The 26,348-nt window shown below is 39.4% G+C and overlaps 1 protein-coding gene across 2 annotated transcripts in view; it reads left to right on the top strand.

The window, feature by feature from the left end:
• The window catches only part of LOC117549697 (EGF-like repeat and discoidin I-like domain-containing protein 3), a 113,988-nt gene that overhangs the window by 46,861 nt on the left and 40,779 nt on the right, over positions 1-26,348 (top strand). For both annotated transcript variants that reach the window (XM_034221781.1, XM_034221780.1), the window contains exon 4: positions 17,732-17,845. In XM_034221781.1, the coding sequence (XP_034077672.1) occupies positions 17,732-17,845 (114 nt within the window). The remainder of the gene's footprint in view (positions 1-17,731; positions 17,846-26,348) is intronic.

The raw sequence follows: 26,348 nt of genomic DNA, 5'->3' as shown, positions 1-26,348 counted from the left end.
ACACACCTGTTCACCCTGGCCTTCGGGCCCTAGCCCTTTCTTGGTCCCCCGGCTTCCTTTATTTTTTGTTTGCCCTTTGATTGTCAGTTTGTTTTGTTTGTCCACCATGTACAGCGACCTTGGGTCCCTTGAAAGGCGCTATATAAATATCATTTATTATTATTATTAATAATAACTTGCATTAAAAAACTTGTGCATTTTGAATAAATCCCAGGATTTGAAAGCAGCATGTAGCTCTTCATCTGTTCATTCTAAATCTTGCTAAATCCTGCAGTATGATATATAGGCCAAGTCCTGTTGCTGCCCTGCCTGTGTGTGTGCGCTTGGCTGAGCATTGCATTAGCCAGCGCAGCACAGTTGTCCTTCATTTCATCACAGGTGTGCTTCTAAGTAATGGATTGAATGTATCATGGTGGGAACTGTGTGGTGAGATGGATCATTATCGGTCTGAAAGAGAAAGAACGATAAACACGACGTAGAGGGGAAGAGAGATGTTAACCAACACTTACAGACACCATTTATACCTGTCTCTTTACTCTGCCACACAGACAAGGATCAACAAGACAACCATTTAGTAGTTAACTGAAAAAGGGAAGGATTATTTTTTTAAGACAGTCAGTGTCATTCTTTATTTAACTCCATATGGTTTTTCCTTACGTCTTTTAAGAAACGGTACGCTTGTAAAAAGAAAATGAGCGAGTTGCCTATACAGTATGTCATTGAGCTTATCTCCAGCCAGAATGATGAGCAATTGGCCAGCGTTCATGTCATAATTCAGTTATTGTCTTCTATTAAGCCCTTAGGGTGGTGAGAAACTGATTTGATATGGGCTGAATACACATTAATGTCTGCCAATTCTCCTCACCGTCATTACAGTTGAATGAAAGAGAGTAGGAGTGAAAGGGAGGAAGAATTGTGTTAATAATCAAATCTCGCGTCTGGATTATTCCTGCAATTAAATGATAAAGGGAAATATAAATAATCGTTCCTTTTAGACTGACAGCTAAGCTGGCTTTGTTATGGCATGGTGTTGGTGCTGAAAAGGATGAAACAAGAAAGAAATATGACTGAGAATTCTGTAATATACAAAAAAACTACAAAAAACAAAGGGCCTTTTTAAGCTTTGAATCGTATCGTAGGATTACATTAATATTGTATGTTTATTCTAATCCTTTTAAAATCAGTAGCCCATATCAATGTATTTGTTTCTTCTGTGTGGAGTGTGCCGTACGGAGATAACATTATAGAGTTGTTGCTTACTGTAGCACTGACTTTTGTTTACTGTTGCTCTCTCCTTGCTCCTTCAGTGCCAAATCCAATTTCACACCTTAGAAAGTTATCCTAAATACATGGACTACATATCCTGCCTGTTAGACCGTTTTTATCAAGCACAACCAGAAATGATGTCGCACATGGAGAGCAAGGAGCAGCTATTGCTGACTTCTTTGATGAGCAGACTGTACGCACTAAATGTAAACTGCTTTGTTTCTTCTGTTTTGTTCTTTTAACTCATCTTGAAGAGTTGTAGATTTCAATTTTCATGGCAGACATCAGATAATCACAGCTGAAGCGCTTGGCAGAGCATCCATTAAAGTGATCGTTTATGAGTTTGAGTTAACTCAGCCACTTTATATGCAGCTATATCCCTTAGGGTATTGTTTCTGTCTTATAAAATAATGTGTAAATGTGAAATTACATAGGTGTCTTTTGCTCATTGCAATATTAATGTGCTTCTGCTGAATTGAGTTTTATCCCATCAAAATGATTTAAGCTTTTATTTTTTTTGTGAAACTCAGTTTTTCAGAGTTTTTTTGATCAGTTTTACTAAGTCTCAGTCCCAACACCCCTTGAATAGGGTTAATATCGAGCTAATGTCCCCGCTTTTATTATTAGAGCCCTTATTATCACAAGGTCATTCATCTTTAGAATAGTGTGGCGGCACGTCCCTTTGGTGACCAGGGGAACAAGTGGCACGTTATTGGGCGAGTAGCCAAACATTGTAATGACCTCTCACAGTGTGAAGATTGGGACTGATTGCCTCAGTCTTCATGAGGTTGCAGATTATTTTAGGGCACACATTCACAGCCTATGAAGGACAAAATACACTCTCATTTTTGGCCTATGAAGGACAAATATCTGTGTAGACTGTTGGGAATTTTATTGGCAGTGGTTTTTTTAATGGAAATATGCCGCAATGTAAACAGCCTTGTGTAAAAGCCCACTTTGCGGGTTAAACATTCTTGTAATTGAATATGTTGCAGTAAAACTAAATCATTTATTTGAAAGTTAGCAGATGAGAAACCAAGAGATCACTCTCTTTTATCTTTGAGTTTGGAAGCTTGTTTTTCTGCTGCTTCTGTGCTACTCTCTTTCAAACGTGTTGGTTTCGGTACAGTGACAGTCCCTGTATCAGATTAAAGCTAATTTATTTTGGTTTAATTGTCTACTAGGTGACGGGTGTTCACAGTATTTCTCATTCTTCCTTGGACTGCAAGTCCTTAGAGCAGATTCTATCTTGCTCTTTGATCAATAGGTGTCTTTTTTTTCCTGATACCCACCAGCAAGGCCGGATTGATTGATGCTAAATGTAGGATGTGTGAGATCTTTTTTTAAAGCGTGGCCTATGTATTTGATTATTGCCAGTTGCTATTATGCTGCATTAGCCCTGCTGCCTCCACCGTTTCTTGCCACGGGATAATCAGCCAGTGTTTATGGCTTCCCAGCACCAGAGAGAAAGACTCCATACGGACTAGCTCTATGCTTACTCTTTGTTACAACAGTAAGGACCGTATAGTGACAAGTTCAGTGTGTTTTGCAGTTCAACGAAAGTATCCAGTGGAGCCTATATCTATTTTTTTCTTTTTTTTCATCTCTAATGTACTGGCCCTCTGACTCCCATTTTTTGTGTTTGTATGGAGAGCGAGCAGCAGAAAAAGACTTATTTTCAGCTGGCATCTGTTTGTTCTGCTAAATCTACAGTGTAAGGGCAAGATGAGAGCATACAACAGAACTACAGCCCGAGGCAACACGAATGAGTATCAAAAGGAGAGTTGTTATGTACATCTTAACCGTTAAGCATTTGACTACAACAAGAGACTTTATTTGTCGGGTACATGCGGAGGCGGATGTCCGACCGTGTTTCCCAGCACCCATCCTGCCCCCGTGAACACTCACCACTTTAGCGGCACACCTCTGAGTGGTTACCTGTACTTCTTTAAGCAAAAAATGACTTGCCCTTCTCACCTGCCACTGCCTCACAGGAGGTGACTTGGCAGCGGTAGATTTCCAGTTTGTTGTCATGGCACAGGGAGAGAGAGAGCCCTTGTTAGCTGGCATATCTTCCTCTGCTCCGATGGAGGCCACAGAGCGAGGACAGCGGGGGGGTGGAGGGAGAGTGGTGGGCCGGTGGTTTTCTGCTCCCTCTCACCATGATTGAGGCAGTTGTTATCTCCTTCTTACTGTGAGGCTGCACGGTAAAAGTCACCACATGAAAGATCACGTTAAAGCATGAAAATGTCCTTCTCCTTTTGTAGCTGTTAATGGAATATCACCAGGCTTTACACATCCCAAATTATTTCAGTTATATATAGAAATCTTCTTGTCGGACATCCAAAATAGTGTTTTTTGGAAGGAACAAGGTGCTGGAATGTTTGAAATGCTGATGTATTGAACACAACATTAAGATAATATAATGATTTAAATGCTTGAATTTGATATGTACATGTATTAAGATCGGTTCTTCAGTTGCTCTCTGACAAAATGTGTATCTTCATTGTGTTTGTAGAAAGCCCAATGGTTCTGAACCAACACATTGACCCATATTTCAAGCAAATGGTCTTGCAAATCGCAACTCCATAAGATCATCTCAGAGGTTAAGCTTTAGAAAGTGCTGTATCTATTTTGTTTAAAGCTCTGGGGGAAAGCCTTACATTAATCCACTTAGTGTCTTAGATCCTACAGTATGAGAAGTATAGTGTTTGAGGCCATATTTTCTACTTAGATTATCTTTTGAACGAGGTTTTCGGGGCAGGCTTAGCTAACGGGATTAACATTGATTTAAGTGCAACTATAAGATGGTGAAAGAAAGTTTGTTAAAGGAAAACTTTTCCATGGTGAATGGGTGGAAGGAGTATTGTGTCCAAAGAAAGCTAACCTATTTTCTAAATAAACAACATTGGTTTAGTCACAGTGCCTGAGGTCTGTTCTGCTAGGTATAAATCTGCATCCTTTTGAAAGCCTCTGGGTTACAAGTGTTAGGAAGTTTTACTGGAATTATGCAAATCTGCACACAACTTGTATTTTTATATGCATACATTAGCATGAATAACTTAACACAGGTTTGATTTCTCAGAATCATTTACACCTATTCTAAAATGTAGGACTTTCTGTTATGTTCCTATTCTATTCTTCTTCTTAGGGTGACTAACATACATTATTTCAAACTAACGCCCTGTTTTAGCAGCATACAGCATGAATCCATCAGGTTATTCACTCAAGATTCTCTCTTTTATATTTTTTTGAGTAAAGAATCATTCCTGCTAGAGTTTTTCATGGTTAGCAACACAGATCCAAAAATATACCTTAAGCGCCCTCAGAACTATTGTGAACTCAAGGCTCTCCCCACTGCACTATTACTGTGATGTAGAGCTGTGTGGAGGACAAGGCCATCTCTAGACTCTCTGCCTTACATTCACAATCCCACAGCGCACCCACTGCTCTCGCTCTGTGGCCGGAAAGCTGCCTTTATAGGAAGAGACGAGTGTAGAGTATCCCGAGGGAAGGGGCCATAGTCGACCAAACATCCAAATAATTGACCACAATCCCACAGCCAAAGCGTTAGACGCCAACGATTAACAACCCATGGAGACCCTGTTTATATGCTCTGTGTGAAGATCAACATGGGAATGCTTATGGACCAGCGGTACTGTTGTTTTAGCTCGAAGCACATTTTGTCCTCTTTCTTCAAAGCGCCCCACATTTATGTCACTGGAAACACGTATTTATATGGCGGGTTAATCATAACCTGGTCAGTCAATCTTGCCTTAAAGGGTATTTATTTTATTTGTCGAATGACCATCATTAAGTTACTTACAAGATGGTTGATTATTTTCATTGTTGGGCTATAAAAGCATACCAGGGATGTTTTAATTCTAATATTGCTGTTTGTTTATTGATTCTACATTGAAAACTGCAAAGAAAGTATGGCTGCTTCTTTGCTAATTAACTTTTCAAACTAGTATAAGTATATTTGCTTCAGTGTCAACTTAATGCTGTGGTTGTGCGACGCTGACGTGCCGCTTTCAATCTAGACGCAGGATATACTTTTATTATGTTGGTTTCTGTTCCTATAGAATTACTGGTGTCTGCTAATACTTGCTATTTCTATATATATTTCCTACATACTGTTTATATCATAAATGTATGAATAGTTCATTTGGTATACTGTAGGTTGAATCCCTACTGAAATGCAAATGGATTTTTTTGGAATATAATCTGGTTTCACAATTTTGCTGGACCACCATCTAATTTAAAAGTCTCGTCTCTCAGGCTGTCGAAGGACAACACTGTTCATATTTCCCTGCAGTGTGTCTCAAAGGGCCTCCATATTGAATGTACAAGTGGGAGAGAAAATAGTCCTGCAGTGATTCTGAACTCTCCACTGAACCGTGAAATTTGGCGTATACACAGTAAAAAAAGAAATACATCTCAATTAACAAGATACATAACAAGTGGAAAGACACACAGCCACATGTCTCACTTATATTAAAGCAAATTGTGTGGCCTTTTATACTTGGTCTTATTAAAAGGCAATCATGCTGTTTGGAGGACACTCCTATCGTCCAATCAACTGAATGAATGCCTTAAGCATTTGTTGTTTGAATCCTAATAAATAGCTAATTGGCAATTATTTGACCTGTTGAAACAATAGACCTGCTAAGAACAAGGCACATCGAGACAGTAACCAGGTAAAGTATACTATAATAACAGTATTTTATTGTTATCATGTCAGCTAGATATGTTTTTGTAGCTTTCACTGTGTGGTTGCTTCTTGTTGTATGTGTGCTACTACAAAGTGAAGGAGTCCTGGTGAAAGAGTGGTGTTGTACTACTAAAGACTATTTTCTCTGCTATCCTGCTGCTCCTTTTCCTATCCCAGGAGCTGACCCTATCTAGTCTCTGTTAGAGGGCATTTTGGATAACAAGCTGAGGAAAAAAGCTGGATCATGCTGTTCAGGGCCACCTATTCTACGCTACTGACATTAATGGTTTTTTTGTTGCCATCTAGATGGAGCCTTGAGTCTGACAGATCCAAACAGACCTTTTGGCAAAACAAACTATATACCAGGATTTGTCTATGCTTGGCCCTGATCTTGTCAGCATTAGCCTGCAATCTGTTCTATCATTGATGATTTCTTCCATATGTCTTTAGTAAGCACTCAATTCTGCAAATTCTGCCAAAAAACCTGCTGTACGACCATACTTTCATGACCTTTCTTGTATGGCAAGGTGGTGCTTTGCTAGCAAAATTAAAGTTGGGGCATTTTTCTTTCAACAATGCATCACTGCACTTAAATCCACATGTAATGGTTCAGGATGCCTTCTGGTAGTGGTAGCTGTCTAAAATGGTCAGAATGGTGGCTTTAAGTGCAGTCTTGTTAGTCTTTTAGGGAAAGGCCAGCACTTTTGGAAACGTATTAATTTTCTATAGTGCTTCAGGAGAGGTTTTTCTTAGAGCCTGGGTTCCTCAGTTGTGTTTGTTCACATTTAAATTAAAAAAAAGTAATATTGAGGTTTTGACTTCCCAGGACTCACATATTGTAATCTGAGTGGGTCTCAATTAGTTTTTATTTTTAAACTAATCGCGATGTTTCACTTCGATATTATTGTATGTTGAAAATATATCTGAAAACAACAAACAAAGGAACCAAATCTCCTGAAAGCCTTTCTTAAAAAATGTTATGCTTATCAATTTCGATGTTATTAAGTCTTGAGTCAATCTTTAAGTCTACATATTAAGTTGTCGGTAAACAAGTAGTGCAATGTGAGGCTGACCAGTCAAACTGTTGGAAATAATTAAGCAATTAAGTTATCTTGTTTTATTAGTTTTAAAGTGTCAAACACACAAACTCTCCTCGCCCACTTATTAAATGATTCATGCGCCTCATCAGGGTCAGGGTGTGTGCACCTATGAGATGAGTTTGTGGAGTTTACTGCGTTTTAACTACTGAATTTAATCGTGTCAGGGAACCAGGAGGCGTACGTAGCAACATTACTGTCTTCAGATGTTATGAAGAAAAATAGCAAGAAAATAATTAGATGATTATTGTCAAAAAAGGACTGTGGGTGTATTTGTTCAATGTTGTGCGTTTCCTCGAGCCCTTCCTTATTCCCTGTCCCTGAAGACCCATTCGACTGGTTTATCCTTCCTGTGGAGGAGTTTTAGAGAACAAGCTGTTACCGGGGCCTAATTGTGTAAGGCCCCTTTGGACACTTGAGCTTACTTTCACCTCCTAGCCTCTGCTGTAAGGATAAACTTGTTGGCAGATGGCCAAAGCATAAATAGAGATGCATTTCCAAATCCCAGGTGGCAGAAAAGAGCTAGACCCTGTCCTGCTCTGGCTTCTGGTTGCCTCTTCAAGCCAAAGTAGAACACTGCTAAATGTTCTGCTTGAATACACAGAGCTGCATTATTTCAGGTTGGTGAATTTGTCTGGTCGAATTTGTCTGGAGTTGTTTTACAATGGAATGAGTTCAACATGACTGAAACGAATGGTAATGGTCTTGTTATATCTTTATATCATTAGTCCAGCTCCTATTTAATCGTAGATGTTATTCACTGTGGAAGAAATTATTAAAATGTGTGAATGGACAGTACCTTTTTACCAAAACATTCATGAAATCATCTCTAGACGAGGGAGGATAGATCAGAGAGAGGGTCAGCAAGGACATTAATTAATAAAAATCACTGTGAAATTATTCTCTGTTGAAACCATTAAAGCGATACAATATTAAACTCATAAGTGATTCAGAATCTGACCTTTTATAAAAAAAAACATTCTTTCTTTTAGTGAATATTATTTCAAATATTTAATCATGATGCAGCTTTCATTCCAGATATTGTGTTTTAAAGTAAACTTGTTGAATCCTTTTAAATCTGTTCTTCATGTAATGCTTTAGGCCGGGGAACTTTTTTCCTCAAGGGCCATTTCAATTTTTTCAACATCCTCCGAGGGCCGTACAAATTATTGACCTCTGCTTAAAAATACTAAAATCACAGCCCATTCATTTCGCCTTTCTTTCATGCTGTGCAAAGAAAAAGCAACCTCTTAATCCAGATATTTTACCATCTTGTGGAATGACCACCAAATCAGAAAGATATGGACACAAGATGTGTGCAAATGTATTTAGTTTCCTATCCATGTGAACATAATTTAAGTGGGGCGGGGACCTAACCTCCTCTAGGGGGGTCCGGGGGTACTTTATTCTCTTATTTTGGTATAACTATAATGATAAAGATGTGCTTTTACCTCACAGGTTGTAGAAAAAGCTTCTTATATTCGTTAGCATAGCTAGCTAACCAGATGCTAATAACAACAAAGTTATTGACTGTATGATCAGTATGACAGATGAACAGATCGCCACTGGGCTTTCAACTAAAGACACAGCCACGCAAAAACTGCGGCACGGCTCCTTATGGGTACTGCAATTTCTATTGAAGTGCCGGAACGGCGTTCTGGTGCTCTCCGTCAGCACTACACCTACTGCACTACTGTCAGACCAGACATATACCACGTGATGACACGTTAGGCTCGTGCAGAGCCATATAATAGATATATGGCGCTGGGCTCGTGTTGTGTTCAAGGACCCTGACCTTGGCCAGGAAAAACAGGCACTTGCTTGTTTAATTCTTTTGTGGCGCAGATTTCCTGAATTTTTTTATTACCTCGAGGGACATACCAAATGGTCTCGTGGTCCGTATACGGCCCGGTGGCCGGAGGTTTCCCACCCCTGCTTTAGGGTGTTATCATCTTTAATATAATAATGGTTTTACTATCTTTGTTTGGAATGTGAATAGTAGTCGGTCAAATCTTGTCTTGACGATTATAGATGGATTTCTAATTTATGTGGCGCTACCATTTATAGTCCCTAGAAATGTGAACATTTAAACCTTTGGCTATCCCCTTACATTTGATGATGCTTCACCACAAGGTAAATGTATTTGTGTCTAATGTCTTAATTCTTAATACCTGTAAAACTAATAACTAACTTACACAGCTGTATTTGTTGTGTGTTAAGACACAATATACTCAATTATTGTGGTCTCCTCAGAGAATACATCTTATTGTTCTTAGTATTCCCCACATCAAGCAAGTGCTTGCTCTACAGCCATCATCTACCCCAACTATCTTTCTGCATCCCATGCCATTTTAATGTCTCTTAAACTCAAGTGTACCATGATAATGTTCAGGTAGATCAGTATTCCTCTCACACTTGCTGTGGAGGCTCAATCTGTAAGCTTAAAATGACACTTAAGGCTTTCCTCCAAGTGTTATTCTGCACATCCCAGCTTCAGCAGAGCCCCCTGGTCTTCAGGACTTCGAAATGATGAGTGTTTTCTTCTCTCAAACCCTCCTAAGACACCTTTTTCAAGGACTCCAGGATTGCTGCTGTGAATAATGACTCACTGGGCTAATCCCACTTCAAAAAGTGTCTCGCAACAGTATTCTTAATCCTGAATTCAACCTCCATGGACCATCATATCACTTGAAACATACGGGTTGTTGTACCACTGTTGGACTAATCTACACATGCCAATAATTATTTTCAGACATTTCTGCATATGAGATCAATAAAATCTATATGCTATGCCTAGATACATATGACCGAGGCTTAGTCATATAGCTTTGAAAAAAGGATACTTTGGTTGGTGTAAAAACATATATTTTAACCGGTTCTGGGACTCGATGGGACCCAAGAAAGGAATCCTGTCGCATGTGGTGATATTCACTTGGGCAAGTCAAGGATAGATTGACAGAAAAGATTGACAGCGAAGACAGGCATTTCCATGTTCCATCTTCTTTCTCTGACTCAACCTGGAGAGACAGGTCTTGTCTCGGCCTTGTGTAGTGTGGACTCGACACATTTCAATGCACCAGGACCTGTCAAACACAGCATCCAAGGCTGATCGCCCATATACGAAAATAAGCAGAACTGAGGAAAAGTCAGCATTTTTGAAAGTGCAGTGCTATTATAGAACTATCCTGGAATGCACATAGGCAGGGACTAATCTATTTAGATTGGATACTGTTTGTGACATATGTGTATGCATTTGTAGTGCATCTATGATAAAGCTTGTATGAGCCTTCAATCATGAGAACAATTAATATAAAGCACACACAACTGAAGAGAGTAGACATGACGTGGTGCAATGCAGCTTGGAAAACAATGCAGTTATCTTACTTTTAATGGCAATGTAGTTTTGGCAATTTCCCCGTGTGATGTGAGCAGATGGCTCTGTATATCATAACATCCAAAAATGAGTTGTGAGAAGTAATACTAACAAAATAGATGAAACAGTGTGAGGATTGCATCATAGGATGGATAAGGAATGTAAGATGGGTCACCATAATAATAATAATAATATATTTTATTTATGAGCGCACTTTTCATTTGCGTAAACAAAACTCAAAGTGCTACAAAATTAAAAAGGGTGAAACAAAACAACAAAAACTATAAAAATAATTAAAAACAATTGTATTTTACCATAATATTTGTTGTTATCAAAACTGAAGCCCCGTAATCAAACATGTGTTTACAATTGTTACGTCCCCACTAGGGGAAGAGGAAAGCAACATACACCAGTTGGAATTGGTAATAATTATAAGGAGTTTATTAAATAACAGGTTAACAAAATGGAAGGCGGGCAGCCTGAAACAAACAAAAGGACCCTCACTATTAAAGTTGTACAAACTAACCAAAAGGAGGCTGTAGGAAAACACAGCTAAGCTAAATGACCACAGTCAATGTAAATGCTAAACTAATCTAAACACATCTCATCACAACAACACTAAACTAAATACGGACCACACGAGTTACACACAGTTTAACAGCTCAATCTACAAACGAAGAGCAAGTAGCGAGAGGCGTCTGTCCACACATCAGAGCCTTCCGACTGATCGTTTTCCACAGGCTTTGTAGTCATCTCCGGAAAGTGTGCGCTGGACGTGCGCTGGGATTGGAGCGCATCGGGCCCGGCATGCTCCAATCACAATCTTCAGGGGTGGACCAGGCGATGGGTAGCCAATGTCATCAGGGCAACCGCACAGCTCACTTACATATAACACAGGCAAACCAGAGGTAACAGGACCGGGGAGGCGGCGTCCTTAACAACAATATTGCCATGTGCATAAAATGGCATTTAATCATATGCAATGTTCTGCTCCCTTAAATGTGTCTGTGTGATCACTGGACTATAACGCCATGTGTTGTGGAATATGTTCAGTATGTATGAGCCTTAAAGTAGTGCTTTATTTCATGTCCTTGAAGTCCTCAGACAGAACATTCTAATACATATTTTCTCTCATAAATTCCTTGATGAAACCCTCTGTCATATAGCTTATAAACTAATGAATACATTCTTCATGGTCAGACAGCCACCCAAGTCATGTAAATCATTGGCTCTTTGTTTTTCTTCCCCTGATAAATTCATTGTATCTGTGGATTGCAATTTTTTCGCTATCAAATTCAACATCTGCAGTATTCCAACAGGAATCACTGGGCATCAGCAGCAGCAGCCTGCCCCAAGGGAAACCCTATCCGCTATAAAAAAAAAGTATGATTACTCCCAACGAAGAACGAATGCTCAAGGTCAGGGGTTCATTATGTGGTAGGCATAAACAACCGGTTGTTCACTTAATTCCTGTCGATCAATGACCGCAGAGTTCAAACCATTATGCCTTCCCTAGATAGAGAGTTCAAGAGGACAGACTTTCTTACCAAACACGCTGGTTCACTGGCTCTGTGACACAAAAACAGATAAGATAAGATGAAACTTCCCGAGGGGAAAGTGTGCATGACGGCTAAACTGAGACCAGATGGAGAGATGTAACTCAATGAGACGTCTCCACATGAATGCAAAGTATGACTAACCTCCAATTGTGTGGCTTACAGTGTCTTGGCAGAGGAGAAATAAGGCTTTACTCAGATTTACCTAGCATCTGACTGTAATTTAATGAAGGGAGTGGGTGAGATGTAGGGGATAATGCTGCTGGGACATTACCTTTCATCCTACTAATTAAGTTTGGGGGCTTTACTAATGTGAGAGGATTACTAAGCTATTAGGAGGCATTTATTCCATTTGTTTGATGTATGTTGTTGTTTGGGACCAGTTTAGGCTTCCTAATGCAACTGTAAGTCTAGCTAAAATCAAAATGTTCATTATGATTTTAAATTAGCTCTGTAAATGAAATTGTAATTTAAATACAACAATACTGCTGAATAGAGGACATGCATATAGCTATTGTTTGATTGTAATTGTTGTTACAGTATTTTTATTTTTTTATTTTGGATTTGGGCTTTAACGTTATGGCATATTTCCTTCCTTTGTACAATATATGACGCAATACTGTTAATGCACTGGAAAGTAGATTCTCTGTGTGGCTGTAGCAGGTGGCTGGCGCTGCAGAGGTCAGTGCAGCCCAGCGGAGAGGGCGCAGGTGACCCCCACCCCCCCTGTTCCTGCTCGCTGGACACACAAAAGCCAATTTAGCGCTCACAGCCTGTGCTAGTTCCTGACACATAGCACTATTCATTGCTCTTATTAATGTCCGACTGAGACACTTTTTAGAGAGCAGTAGAGGAGCAAAGCCAAGGAGCGAGACGATCCAGTGGACCGATGAAAGTATGGCGAGGGACCAGGGAAGCACTTTCATTTTGTGCTTCATGACCTTATATTTCAGAGGCTGTGTCTCTGTGCAAGAGGCAAGGACATCCTTAGTGATGTTAATGATGACAGGTATAGATGTATATTCAAACTGAAATACTTTCTATGTATTAATGAATGAATATTGATATGATTGACAGGATAAGTACAATATAATTATGTTCATCATATATAAGCTCTTCAAGTACCTCTATAATGTTTCTGTTGCTAATGACTCTGCATTGTAAGCCAAATTAGTCCAGCACTGTATGTAAAATGATTGGACAAAACATGATTACCTTGTGTATTGCAATCCAATGTTTTGCCACTAAATCTTGTCTCAGTTGAATCAGCATCATCCTGTCCGTTTACGACCAACCCTGGCTCTGTTATCTCTCTTAAGGAATGGGAGGCTCCAGCTATCTTGATAAACCAGTTCAACTCTCGGTCACGAAATGGTTTACGGCTGTGGGAACACTGGCTTCGAGGCCATTAAGGGTCAGACGCAAGTGATTCAGGGTGCCCAGCTGTTTAGTCTATCTCCCCAAATATGTTGTTTACTCTCTCTGAACTAGTTAAAAGGTCTATCGAGGGAGAGGCGCGGCAGATTTGACAGTGCAGTCAGAACCTCTGGCTGCTCTGTGACTTGTGATGTGAATTTCTCCGGCCGTATACTTGTAATAAATATCAGTGTTTGACATCAAAGCTCCAACTCTCCTTGTGTCTCTCTGAGTCCTGACTCTCCATTGCTGCAGAAGTTTCCCTTACAATTAGGGATGCACGTTATTGGTTTTTTGAAACCGATAACTTCCTGCTTCTCAAGACCGATACCGATACCGATAACCGATAATAAAAACATTTTTACGCCACTAATTATTTTAACGCGATTAACGCATGTGTATTTTTTTTCCTTGGCCGCCCCGTAGTTTCAGAGCGCATCGAGTTTAAAATACCATCGACAAGCTGATGCTGACAGCCCCGCTCCTGCCGCCCGCTTGTGGCAGACCACACTTCCACGCTCACCGGCAGGCACCGACTGGCCATCTGGAGGACCGGGAGGGTGTGTGTATGTGTGGCCCGAGCGAGCGAGAGAGAGACACCTTACGTGCATTGTTGTTGTTAGCATCTGGTGCTAGCTAGCTGCGCTAACGGATATAAGGAGCTGTTTAAATGAAAACAGAGGAGCCACATTTCGCCACAACTGCGCCGAGCACTTGACTTTATGCAGGAAGCCAGACAGTGGGACATTGTACGAAAGGTCAGCACACTCAGCACGGATAGTGCGCAACATGATTGCAGCGTCCAGGCAGCTTCGGTTCGAGCATATGCCTTGAGTTGCACATAGCTCCAACGCCCATACCACCGACGACATGTTTGTTTACTGTCCTGGCTTCACGGCCGCACACCATTTACGTCACAGCCAGGCACGAGTTAGGGAGCGCTGGATTTGTGAAGAACTCCCCTCTTCCTAAACCACTAATACCACAGTACTGGCAAAACGGGAGGAGCCGAGTGAAAAACAAGCGCCCCTCATCCCAATCCACCCATACCGCAGTATTTTTTCTTTTTTTTTACCCAAAAAATATATTGTATATTATCGGGGCTATTAATACTGGTATTGGGTTTATCGGGATGACGTCATAATTCCTAATATCGGACCGATAATTATCGGGCCGATAATTATCGTGCATCCCTACTTACAATTAATAATATTATTTCAGGACATTATAAGTGCACACCTTGTAGTTTTATACCTCCATCTGCTCTAGAAATCTTTACGCAAACTGGCTTGTTAAATCCAAATGATGATTTAAAATAACGCTTCTTAATTTACCTATTTAATTGCAGAATGGCAGACTAACTATAAGTGAGGGGCACTCCTTTGATGCATGCCTGTGTGTGTTAAAGAAGTTGTGTAAACAGTGTATTTACCTGACCACTGGGCTAGCACATCTTTCTCACTGTACATGTATTCCACCCTCTCTCTCTTTTTATCTTTTCCTGTTTTCTGTCTCTCAGTTCCTCTTCTCGCTTCTCATCACCTCTCTTCTCTGGTATTTATCGGTTGAATTAACTGCATTCCCTGAAGTAATCCCTTTTCTCCCACCTGATTTACTGGCAACACACCACTTTTAACTCTCCCTGCACCGATCTCCTAGGGGCTGATGGCCTCACATAAAAGCAAAGCAAAGCGTGAGATGGGCTCGCTGTGTTTTCCACTCTCAAATAGCCTGGAGTAGCTTGTTGCGCTCCAGGCTATTTGAGTGGCCGGCCCATTTGGCTCACCTATGTATTTGAACCTACATGGTGGCTTCAAAACAGGATATAACCTTAAACGGTAACATCACATATCTAAGTGGAGTGATTGCATTGGTAAAACAACAGTGCATTGAGCCGTGTGCAGAATGAGCTGAGAAATGTTTTTGTGCTACTGTTCATTTCTGCCCTGTAATTGACTGGTGACCTGTACCCAACCTCTCTCACACCAGGACCCTTCAAGTTTAATGGATTTTTGGATATACTCCTGTTATTTTCTTGGCTTCTAACTCCTTTCACATTTAAGTTCATATAGTGTGCGCTTAAATTTCCACAAATTGTAGCTTTCTTAGCTAAAATCTACAGCAACATCATATCATTTATGTTTATTTAAAGGTTACGATGATACGTAGTGGGGTTGAATGAGGTTATTATCCTGTTAGGGTATAACCTACAGTATATGGAGTATTTTTCCATATTATTTTCTTCTCTATGAGCTTCAGTTTTAAGCCCCATTCCATGTTGTTGATTTGTATCACTCCAGTCTTTCATATAGGTTGAGTCTTCTTGATTTAAATGCAATGGAAACAATTTCATTGATCGCAGCATGCTGTAAGCAATGTCTATCCAACTATGAGGCCATTTTAGGGACATGGAGCCCGTACAACACATTTGCATTAGTATCTTAGTGCCTTTATGAAATGGCTAAGAACATTTATTGGGAAACAAATCATTAAAAACAGCTACACGTAGACATACACAAACGGATGAATAGACGATCACTAACCATATTTTAAATAAAACAAAGGCAACAATGAACCTCTCATCTTCACAGCTTGACAGTCACATTTAGTTGTTGAATATGTGTCACTTCTCTCTGGTATAATCTCCTCTTTCCATTATGTATAATTAAAGATGAGTGGCCCCTGCAGTTTGAATTACCTTGTTTGTGTCCAGCTTAGTTTTGTGTGCTATTACTGCCAAATCAACTCTATTGTTTTTTTCTGTATAGCCTTTAAGTGCTGAAATACACACGTTAAGTTCCGTCAAGGATTTGGGTTTTTTGCTACATTTCAGGAGCAGTTCCTTTGACTATCACCAATGTTCCATTCAAATGCCTTAACACATAGCAGTGTGTTGAACTGCAGACCTATGAATGATTAAAAACGATTGAGCCCGTCTGTAACTGCTGCCAATATGTTGGGTGTACCGGTAGTCTACTCCCAATGAAAAATAAAATGAAAACACACTGTAAAATGATTTTTCAAGATTATACCTAGAATATATATAGAGACAATTATTCACGTCCAGACAGACAAATAAGCAGAATATTACCCTACTGTGCATTCCAGACAAATAAAAACAATAGATGTGTTTTTGAAATTCATCTTGCACAACTTCTGCTATCAGCTCTTGGGAAAGGTTTTACAGCTCAATTTCATCTTTTCACCCAAATACAGGGTGAAAGTCCCCCATGGATTTCTGGTTGAATTACAAACCATGTCTCATTCCTTTCTCTGCCTCCCTCCCTTTCTTTGATTTCACTCAATGTATTTAAATGTTCTGCTGCAGATTAAAGACACTACTACTTCCAGTCACATGAACTCCGAGACCATTATGTGTGAACACCATGAATGTTTTCATTCACTTAACAAATTATATATTTTTGAATTATTAGAATTGTGTCCAAGTAACCATTCAAGATATTATAGATAACATTTCAGAAAAATTAATCACTATGAAAGAGCTATTTTAATCATACTTTGTTTTATTTAACTTTCCAAATCTCAAGCCTAGTTACATATTCATAAAGCCAAAATTGACCAATGAGTCACAGTCGGGTTATATTTAGAGGATTACAAGTCTTTATAGAAGCCATAGGCAAGTTTGGAAATAATTAGAAATTGGATCAAAACTGTTAAAAATTGTAACTCTCTACCTCCCTCTCCCGTTAACTACTCCTGTAATCCCATTTCCCTTAATTTAATAGAACAGAGTGCAAATGGTTGAGATGGGTGGGGTTGTGGGTTTCTCGCCTCCTGTAATTGGTTAGATGAAACAATCAGGGAAGAGCAATTGCAGAGCACAGGTCGCTGCACAATGGATGAGGATTCTGCGACAATTTACCATGTTGACTGTCTGATCTCTTGTTCTTTGTGTCTCTGATACTTTAATTAAGAACCTGAGGATATTTACCAAGCCTATTGTAACATGTGTGTAGGGAGTGCAAGTAGCCAGTAGCTTTGTAGAATTTAGCAACAATTATACACTGTGAAAAACGATACTTACTGTATTTACACTACAGAGAAAGTACACTAGGTTAGTTGTTCTTAACATTTTCAAAACTTCTCTGTTCTTGCATTAATGGACTCCTGGGGATTTCTTTGATTTATTAGTCTTTGTAAGAGCTTCTACGGGCAGACAGAATCAAGTAACACATGGGGAAAATTCAATATATACTCCCAACCATTGCATTCTAATGAGGATGAGGTCTTTTTAATTGCCTATGTGTCTCCTTCAAATAAATGAATGCCCCTTTTTTCTTTCTTACAGATATTAACGAATGCGAAAGGGAACCATGCAAGAATGGGGGAATTTGCACAGATCTGGTTGCCAACTATTCCTGCGACTGCCCAGGGGAGTACATGGGCAGGAACTGTCAATACAGTAAGTGCTTGTGTTTCTTTTTTTAATGTTTGTCTTTGAACTCTTCTTTTTAAAACAGCACACACAAACCAGACAGCTTGCCGTTAATTCCCATGAAGAACATCTGAACAGGCTTTTGCTGACCTTTGATTCATACTTTTTAGAGCTTATACAAGTTTATTAAGTGTAAAGGACATTATTTAGCTTTATTGGTTTACTTATAGCCAACAATTGATCTCATTCACAACTGTAAAATACGTTATACATAAGTCTGTCATACAGCTTTTGTAAGTTCAGGGTTTTTGGGGGTTTTTGTTGTAAAGAAAAAAGGAAAAGTAGGGAGTGTAGGGAAACATCTGGAATGTTTCAATAATTCTCGCCTCATTATATCTGAAAATACACATGGGGTTTGATTCGATCCTCTTTTACTGGAGAGACGGATTCAAAGGCTTGAACACATAAACTGAAATTCTTCCTGTATATGTTCAACTATGACTAGCGCAGTATGGTAATTATTATTGTGTTTTTAATTTATACGTCTTCACATTCCACAAAATGTTAATGTTTTCTGAAATATGGGCATACTTTTTTCTGCTGGTTAATTAGAAAACAACAACTACAACAAAAATGCATTTCTGCATGTTCAGAGAAAAACAATAAACCTTAAAGCGTAATAATAACAAAACAAATAAAGAAAAAAGTTGAACATTTGAATACTGAGAAGTCACGGCCACTTTGTTCTTGCAAGCCCTCATTTCATTATTTTTGCCCAGTGGCTGTGTAGAACGAAAGAGAGCTCCTTATCACTTCTTTTGCAAGACGCCTGAGAGCTTAGAGTGGCCTCATGTGTTTATTATGCCATTGCAGGGTTTTTCTCGCTCACTCTGGGAACATATTAAGATTAATGTATCAGTGGACTCAGAGCCCTTAGCCATCCCTGCACTGCTACTCACAAATGAATTCATCAGATCTTCTATCTGAGGTGTAGCACAGCCGTTCGGTAACTGACTGAAGTTGCTAAAGCTTGTATTGCAGCCTGATTGATAGAGTGTGGGTAGTGAGTGAGTGACAGACTTGAGGAGAAAGATCAAGTATTAGGGTTTGAACATATGCTAGGCTCCATCGTTTGTTAAATGTTGCTCATTTTCATTGTTCTCATATGGATTAATTATTTGTAAAGCATATTATGGAAACATTAACTCAGCAAGCCATAGTTTAAATGCAAAAGTATTAGAATATTTAGTTTTAGGTCTGACTTCAACATATTAGATTTGAAATAAAACAATTTCCATGAGGTGAAAGTGAATACTCTCTGCTTTAATTAGGCGGTGTTTACAACAAGTAACCCATGAAGGAATGTAGAACAATAGCCTGTTTTTGTCCAAATTCCCAAAGGATGAAAATAGATGTGAATTCACTAAACACTCTTAAAGCTAAAAGCCTGCAATAGTCACATTTTATTTATTTCTTAATTGGATATCCAGTGCACTTAAATATAATTTAACAAACCTCAGTCCTAATACTTTTTAGCTTGAAATTAAATGGTATAACCATGAACAGGAAGGGGTTTGTGATATGTCTCTAAATGTATGTATACATATGAAAATCAACATATATGCTTTATCAAACATTATTTAATAATGATGTAGCAGTCTAATCAGAAGAAGTACAGTCAGTACAAATGGTAAAATGGCTGAAATATACTCCTATGCACGGACTCAAAATCTCCTCTGACTTATTTCTTCATCCCACGTTATGTGTGGGCAAGAACTGTTGCTGTTGCAGATTGAGCAGCTTTACGTTTTTTGGCCATACCAGAAGAGAGCGTCGTAATATTATGTAAAGGCAGCTGTGACATTTTGGCCATTGCATGTCTGTTTGGTAATATCCAATTTCAGTGCATTCAATATTGATTCCCGTGGTCCAATGGAAAGTTAGTAGTGAATAATAAAATCATGTCTGTACCTGGCCAACATAAATGCCAGTGGAATATATTAGAAGACATAAAATACAGTGAGATAACGATTGGCCCATGGTGCCTCAGCCTTTCTGTTAAAGCAAATTGAGGATTGTTACTGTTGATTCGAGCAGAGACATTCACTTTTCCAGACATTATTATGGGTTGAATGGTCAGTAAAATATCCAATTCTGAGGAAATGTGAGGACCCCTGGTTCCCAAAAGAATCCTAGGGCCAAGATGATTATTAAACCATCTGCTCAGAGTGGAATCTAAATCGATTTAAGTTCTTCCAAGTTTTTCTCTAACTTACTAACACCCATGAACACAAATAAAACCCAATAGCCCTGTAACTAATACACCCCAGAGTTTAAAGCTTTGGCGGTTTACTGCAAATGATCTGTTTTCATCGCCACCTTTTGTTGAAATCTGAGATGTATCAGCATTACTTTAAGCTCTATTTACAGTGACAAATCTTTCTGCACAATGTGTCACTGATTCTGACCTGGAAGACTCATATGCTAGAGAATGTATTGCATTACTAAAACTATCTAATGTAGCAGACATAGTACAGTGATTCGTTTGTTTTTTGATTATGTATTTGTTAATTCATATGAAACATACGATAACAATGTGGTTTATTTTAATTAAGGGAACCCCTTGTTTTATTATGGTCAAGAAAACAAAGAAACAAATATATATCTCATACTATTCATTATGATATAATTTACACCCCTAATGCAGACTTCATTAATAACCCATTGTACTACACAGCAGTTATACCATATTTGTGTTAGTAGGTAGAGACCAAATACTTATATTATGTACATACACACCAAATAAGATATATATGGATACAGTCTCGACATTCTAGTTCACAAGTATATGACAAGTATATTTTCCACTATAACTTCACATAATGACACACCCATATAATCAGTGTTGGGCAAGTTACTTCCAAAATGTAATATATTACATATTATTTATTACTCTCTTTTGAAAGTAATAAGTTACATTACAATAGTACTGTCTCTGAAATGTAATGATTTACACTACTTTAGTTACTTTTGAGTTATTTTCACCAAAATAACCGCAAAAGAATGGCTAGGTATTTGAAATGCTAAAATGTGGTTTAGTGCAGCTCATTATACATCCAGTGAAGGGCGATGTGGTATAGCATAACAACTGTGTAGGCAATTAAGGCTACTAACAACTTGTATTACACGGCTTAGTTGAATACTCGATTCTGATTGTAACTTCTTAACATGTGACACATTGTTAATACAGCAGTACAGACCACTGTCGAGGACTATAATGAAGGTTGCTAAGGAGGATCAAGAAAGAGAAAGGAAAAGAGGTTAAAAGACGGAGCGCTGGACGTCAGATAAATCACCAGAAGAAGGCAGACAGGAAGTAAACAATAACAGGACACGGAATGGGCTCTGTAGTGTGTTTAGTATATGGCCGTGTACAGGCCCGGCTCCAGAACAAAATGACTCAGGGTGCCTCTGAGATTACAGGGGGCGCAGCAGTAGTTGATTTACATGAGCAATAGTGTCCGGCAACAGCAATGAAAAATAGCATTGATGGTCCCCAATGAACAGATTATGGCATTTGTTTTTGTTTTTTAAACCAAGCAAGTGAGAACATTTCAAGTGAGTTAAAAGTGCAATCCTGAAATATTTCATACAGTCCAAAGTGACTATGGCAAAGAAAAGCACAAAAGCTTCAAAACTGTACTGATAAAACAAATGAGAACATATTGTAAATCAAGGCACATATTATTTAAACCAGCTCATGGTTTGAAGTGGCAAACATTGAAAAGCAAAAGTATTATTAAAACCATGTACTAAATCATCACTTTGGTCCCATACTCTGGGAAGAGAATATTTACTGTGCTTGAAAACTGGATCACATCATCATGTGAGGTTGACTTTGTGACCTGGAGAACATTTCAGCTGCAACATTAGCTCGTTGATAAACTTGGGATATGAGATCTTTTTGTAGCCATTCGTGGTGAAGGCATCTGTGCTATGCATTATTTTTGACCCAACATTTCTACAGGCATGGCAGAATATGGCACTATTTTCACATGAATATTCTAGCCCTTGTCTATTTGTATACCACGAGCTGCAAAATGACCGCCTAACCCCACTGTACAGGCGAGTACTTGTTTAGATATACCTGGGCAGGCTCTGTTTTGGCGTAGTTTCGGGTGACGAAGACTGCTGCTCCGGGGGCGAGGGCGGCGAGTCAGGCGGGAGTAAGCTATTGTCCACAACGGAGGGTAACGTGATGTCCCCATCTGACCCGTTGCTACTGTCTGCAGTAGATGCAGTGTTGCTGGCGTTTAGTGATGGTTGCTTTAACCATTTTCGTATAAATGATTATCCACAGATGTGTGTCACTGCTGTGAAAGCACTTTGGAAATGATGCACACGCAGCCGAGCAGGTCACGCGCACCTGACACAATTTGTTGTTTGTATTTTTCGCTCCCTTTTTTTTTAATAGAGGGTGCATAACATTCAACTGCCCCGAAGATCCCGACGCGAAGCCTGAAGGGTAAACACACCAGGTTTACTAATCTACCCGCACAATTTGTCTGGTGTCGGAATGTCTCGCTATGTTAGTACATTCTTAAAAAACAAAACACCATTTAATTTCGGGTTGAAATGTGTTGTAACTGCGTTACTGGGCATTGTAACGGGGAATATATTACCCACATTTCATAAGTAATGCGTTACATTACTTCGTTACAGCAAAAAGTAATATATTACTGTAACTCCGTTACTTTTGTAACGCGTTACACCCAACACTGCATATAATACATATAGAAGCAATTAATCCAGTCTCAATTGTCACCTGTGGAACATCCATTATTGATTTCAGTTTTCTGTGTTTACTATTCTTTCTCATCATCCATTATTTCCGCCGCATGCTCATTAGTATTGGTGTGCTGGCATTACATTCAGTGGGGCTCTAATTTGTTTAGGCTGCAGGTAGGGCTTGTGGGAGATGGATTCAGCTGTCACATCAGCGTAGTGCTGGTGTTAGTGATGTGTGCTGTCGTAGGGCTGATGTATGCTCAGGGGCCAGCAGGCCAAGGCCCCGGGGCCCGCTGCCTCTGACGGACGGCTGGCAGGCGGCTCGTTAAGAGTGGCCCTTCATGGCCACAAGGTGAGATGGGCTGGGACTCTGCAACAGTGTCTTAATACATCTTGCATATACAGTAGAATACCCTTCAACAGGTACTAGGTCTCGACAAATATGGTACTGTGATGACGCAACATTGCACCTCGGTACCAACGTCATGTCGTAATAAGGAACATTTGATTATGTTTTACATTCAACAGTTGCATCAGGGTGATATGGCATCAGGTGAATGTGCCAGATTAGCGTGTGTAAATCCACAGGGTCCCACATTGAAAGTCAGGTTCAACTAAAAATGTTGTATTGCTGTTTGTATTTATTTGCACCCTCTACATTATTCACATTCGGTGTGACGATTCAACCTACAACTCAATTAACACTCCTTTGCCTGGAATCCATTAAAGGCGTGCTAACGACTTTTGGTCTGTCGGTTGGTACATCACTTTAGTCCAGACTGAAATATATTCAAAGACTATTTAAAGGATTTATATATCTTTTTCAGGATAAATCGGTTTGTCCATCGTTTTCTCTTTATACTACACATTTTACTTTGAATTTTTAAGATGGCTTCTTGAAAGATGGATCTTCTTTTTATTCCCTGTTAAAAAGAGAAAAAACACCAGTAAAGACATATTCTTACTGTGTCTGAATGACTAGGATTAGACATAAAATCTTAAAATGCAACAGATATTACACTGTATATCGAACACAATGGTCATTTTGGAAAGACTAATAAAAGATTCCCCAATCTTTCTGAGTCATGGGTTTAAATTGGTTTACCACGTCTCAAATGGAAGCTGCTTGTTCTTTTTCTGACTTGTTAGAAGCAATGAGTGTAGTCTATCTAAAATATAATGGAAAATGGAAAGCTTCAGCAGTATGTTACCGCATCCACCTACACTATCCCCTCATCGGTTTGGAAGCGATGAGTCACACACGAGGAAGAACTAGCAAAGCAAGAGGGATTTACCATAGTGGAATATATAAACACATCTCTGTCAGTGCAAACACACACAGATATAGTCGTTGCTCTCGCCCAGCCTCCATTCGATCCCCCTGGACCATCCTCAGACATTACTCACTGTCTCCCTGCCTCTCTGTTGCCTAGAGCCCCACTGTTTTAGCAGCTGGATACATTGTGCTAAGGTTGTTTTCATTGTTCCATTCTTCCATTCTTCTCTGACTCTTGGCTTTCTTCTGTGCTGAAAGTCTTCTTTCAAGCCCGCCACTTAAATGGTGTGTGTGTGTGTGTGTGTGTGTGTGTGTGTGTGTGTGTGTGTGTGTGTGTGTGTGTGTGTGTGTGTGTGTGTGTGTGTGTGTGTGTGTGTGTGTGTGTGTGTGTGTGTGTGTGTGTGTGTGTGTGTGTGTGTGTGTGTGTGTGTGTGTGTGTGTGTGTGTGTGTGTGTGTGTGTGTGTGTGTGTGTGTGTGTGTGTGTGTGTGTGTGTGTGTGTGTGTGTGTGTGTGTGTGTGTGTGTGTGTGTGTGTGTGTGTGTGTGTGTGTGTGTGTGTGTGTGTGTGTGTGTGTGTGTGTGTGTGTGTGTGTGTGTGTGTGTGTGTGTGTGTGTGTGTGTGTGTGTGTGTGTGTGTGTGTGTGTCCTGAGTTTGAAATGCTTAAGTGATTTGTTTAAATTGTGAAGGCATCACAGCCTCCGTGTGACTGCTGCTCCAGGCCTTCCCTGAAGGCTGCTTTACACGGACACTTACAGTTCAGCTGGCATGAGCGAGCAGTGCCTCTGGCTGAACTTTGTGCTTGATGTGTCCTCATTCTTTTGGAACGCTTCCAAGTTGCCTCAGCATTCCCAACACTTGTGGTCTTCTAGCCTCTTGAACACAGCTATTATCATATGAAGCCAGAGCCTATGATAACAAAAATGAATGAGTGGATTACATTTGTACCACTTTTCAGTGCAATCAAATATTTATGTCCTCTGTTTTGTTACTCTATTATTTTATCCCTGTTGTCATTAGAAATAAGACCAAGACCAGAGTAAAATACATGCCACATTTAAGCAATCATACACGAGAGGCCGTTCTTTAACGTCATTATTGGTACGACAGTACTGCGGCAGGACCGAGGCGCTTGCGCCGAGGTCCGTACGCCTGTAAGCAGTTTGCTTTTCTGGCCAAGGGTATACCGTTTTTCTCAGACGCGGAGGGATACTGACTTGTTGTGAAAAGGCACGTTCTATTTGACCGTTCTTTGATCGTGGAATCAAACACGCCTATTGACCAATCAGAGAGCTTGCTCACACCTATGTGTTATAGAATTTGTCATCATAAACTGAATGTGATTGTCCTGTTCAATTAAATGTGCAATTTGGGCATCAATAATAATATTGATCTCTCTGTAATACCTAACCCTGGTTCCATTTAGAAAATGTTAAGAGCCATAACAGCGTGAAATAAAAACACACACCAGTACCTCCAACCGTCCCATCCATTTGCTGACACATAAGAGAAGCACTGGGAAATATATTCCATTTTGCTACACACTTCAGGTTTACTTAACCTCAAAAAATATCCCTTACCGCAATTTCAGATAATTGCTCTGTGAAGGACACACTGCCATACGATGAACACTAACTCCTACTCCTGTTCTTTAGACCTGTTCAAGTTTGTAGCTGGTGTTAGCTAATCTTCACTGGCACATGTCTTATTTTGCATACCACAGTATTAATATGATTGCAAATTATAAATATTAGGAATCATATTTACAATCATGCAATGCGGGGCGATAAATCCTTGCATTTATGTCTACTATTTGCTTGAGATAGGGACAAATTAAAACTTTAGCATCTGTCACAACCTACACACAAACTGTTAACGTAAATTCAGCTGTGATATTTTTGGGAGGCACCATGGGCAAGAAGAAATGTAATGATGCAGGGGTTTGCATCTAAAATTCCAACCAACTTTGTGTCACGTCTCAGCTGTTTGGTTTATCTTTAAATTGCACAACATCGAAAAGCAATTTCTGAGACACTTTAAAGTGTTCATGTTGCATATTACCACTTAAATGTTGAATTATAACCGATGAAGAGAAACATCTCATTCACAATCTGAGTTACACAACACTGAAACTGTGCGGTCTGAAAGATTCTCGAGTCCAGTCACATCTGATTTATTTGTGATGGTTATACAGAACAGCCGTTTGAAACATAAATTCAACCCAGTTGAACCGTTGAAGATGTTTTCCTTGCACACCTGAGTCTTCAATTAACTGATGAATAAAAGCAAACTAAAGAATGTGCATGTTTTTCACCCTCCTCATGCAATCCAAACTAAGGACAGTTTTTATAGAAATGGCAGATGGTTTATGTGTAAATTAACAATAAGAAAATATTATTAAGGGTACAGTGCAAACCTTGTTTTTGAATTGTTTGCAATTGTTGAGATATAAGAAAAGCAAAATTAAC

This window comes from Gymnodraco acuticeps, unplaced genomic scaffold, assembly GCF_902827175.1.
Source record: "Gymnodraco acuticeps unplaced genomic scaffold, fGymAcu1.1, whole genome shotgun sequence".
Classification (NCBI taxonomy): domain Eukaryota; kingdom Metazoa; phylum Chordata; class Actinopteri; order Perciformes; family Bathydraconidae; genus Gymnodraco; species Gymnodraco acuticeps.
Note: the sequence above shows the minus strand (reverse complement) of the source record. Positions and strands in the feature narration are given on the sequence as shown.